The sequence below is a fragment of the Geospiza fortis genome, unplaced genomic scaffold (genome assembly GCF_000277835.1).
Source record: "Geospiza fortis unplaced genomic scaffold, GeoFor_1.0 scaffold8, whole genome shotgun sequence".
NCBI lineage: Eukaryota > Metazoa > Chordata > Aves > Passeriformes > Thraupidae > Geospiza > Geospiza fortis.
This window is the reverse complement of record NW_005054414.1, coordinates 2,565,286-2,566,343: the sequence shown is the minus strand read 5'-3', so window position 1 is coordinate 2,566,343 and position 1,058 is coordinate 2,565,286. Positions and strand designations below refer to the sequence as shown.

At 31.2% G+C, this 1,058-nt stretch overlaps 1 protein-coding gene across 2 annotated transcripts in view; it reads right to left on the bottom strand.

Moving 5' to 3' along the window:
* Nucleotides 1-1,058, bottom strand: part of ARNTL2 (aryl hydrocarbon receptor nuclear translocator like 2) — a 25,446-nt gene that overhangs the window by 19,124 nt on the left and 5,264 nt on the right. For both annotated transcript variants that reach the window (XM_031061436.1, XM_031061435.1), the window contains exon 4: nt 417-455. In XM_031061436.1, coding sequence (XP_030917296.1) covers nt 417-455 — 39 coding nt within the window. The remainder of the gene's footprint in view (nt 1-416; nt 456-1,058) is intronic.

Sequence of the window (1,058 nt, the reverse complement as noted above, 5' to 3'; positions counted from 1 at the left end):
TCTAGAACAAGAAATCTTTGTCATGCTTTAGCCGAATCCATTTCCATGTGGAATAAATTCTAAATACCTCCAGAAGCAGACAAATCTAGAAAAAACAATTCTCAAATTCATAAAGATGAAGGATCAGCTCCTTACACATGACTTGGGTGTACCGCATTTAATTCTCACCTTAAAAACTTCAACCTCATGTTTTTGCTAAAACATCTGAGATATCCTGCAGCAACTTTTACCAAAATTATTAGCAAATAAAACCCTCAAGGAGGCTTTAAAAATTACTATACATTTAACAAGGAAAAGGAAAAGCTTACTGTTAAATGTTTGATAAAGTTTTAATGAATGTTACCCACAAACTCATATTTTACTATTGTGAATTTCGGTCTTCACTAGCAAAACATATTTCTATTGAAAATGAGTACCTGAAATCTTTTACTTTAACATGTTCTTCATCTTCACTCCTACAAAACACAAGATACAGAATTTTAAATTACATATTTAATAGTAGACACTTCTTTCCTCCCACAAATTCCAGAAGATAGAAAAATGCTACAAATTTACTGTGGCTCCAGCAAAAGCAAACCCACAAAATCTCTGAACCATAACTGACCTAGCAAGTGATGCATAACAGAAAGAGACCAGAGCACAACTGGCAATATTCACAGTTGTGTGAACATATTAAAGGGATAGTTCATAATTATGGGGCTTTTTTTATTCCGGAGACAACAACATTATTGGAACACTCTAACTTAAGACTAGACTTGATTTTTTGATTTTATTTTTTTGTTTAAAGTTTTATAAGAGAAATTATCTATTTATGTTTTTATTTCTCATCTCTTATAGTTAAGTTATAAAATAAGCAATCCTAAATTATATTTTTAAAAAACCAAAAAACCTAAGCTATTTCCCACACCCTACAGAAATGACTGGGAAGTCATAAAGTAATAAAACTGCAAACAAAACACAGTCTTCAGTGTCTGCAGCACAATAAACACTCTATAAAGTGTTTATAGTGATAAACATCCTATAAAAGATGATTCAAACAAGGGCAATGAGCTTTTCTT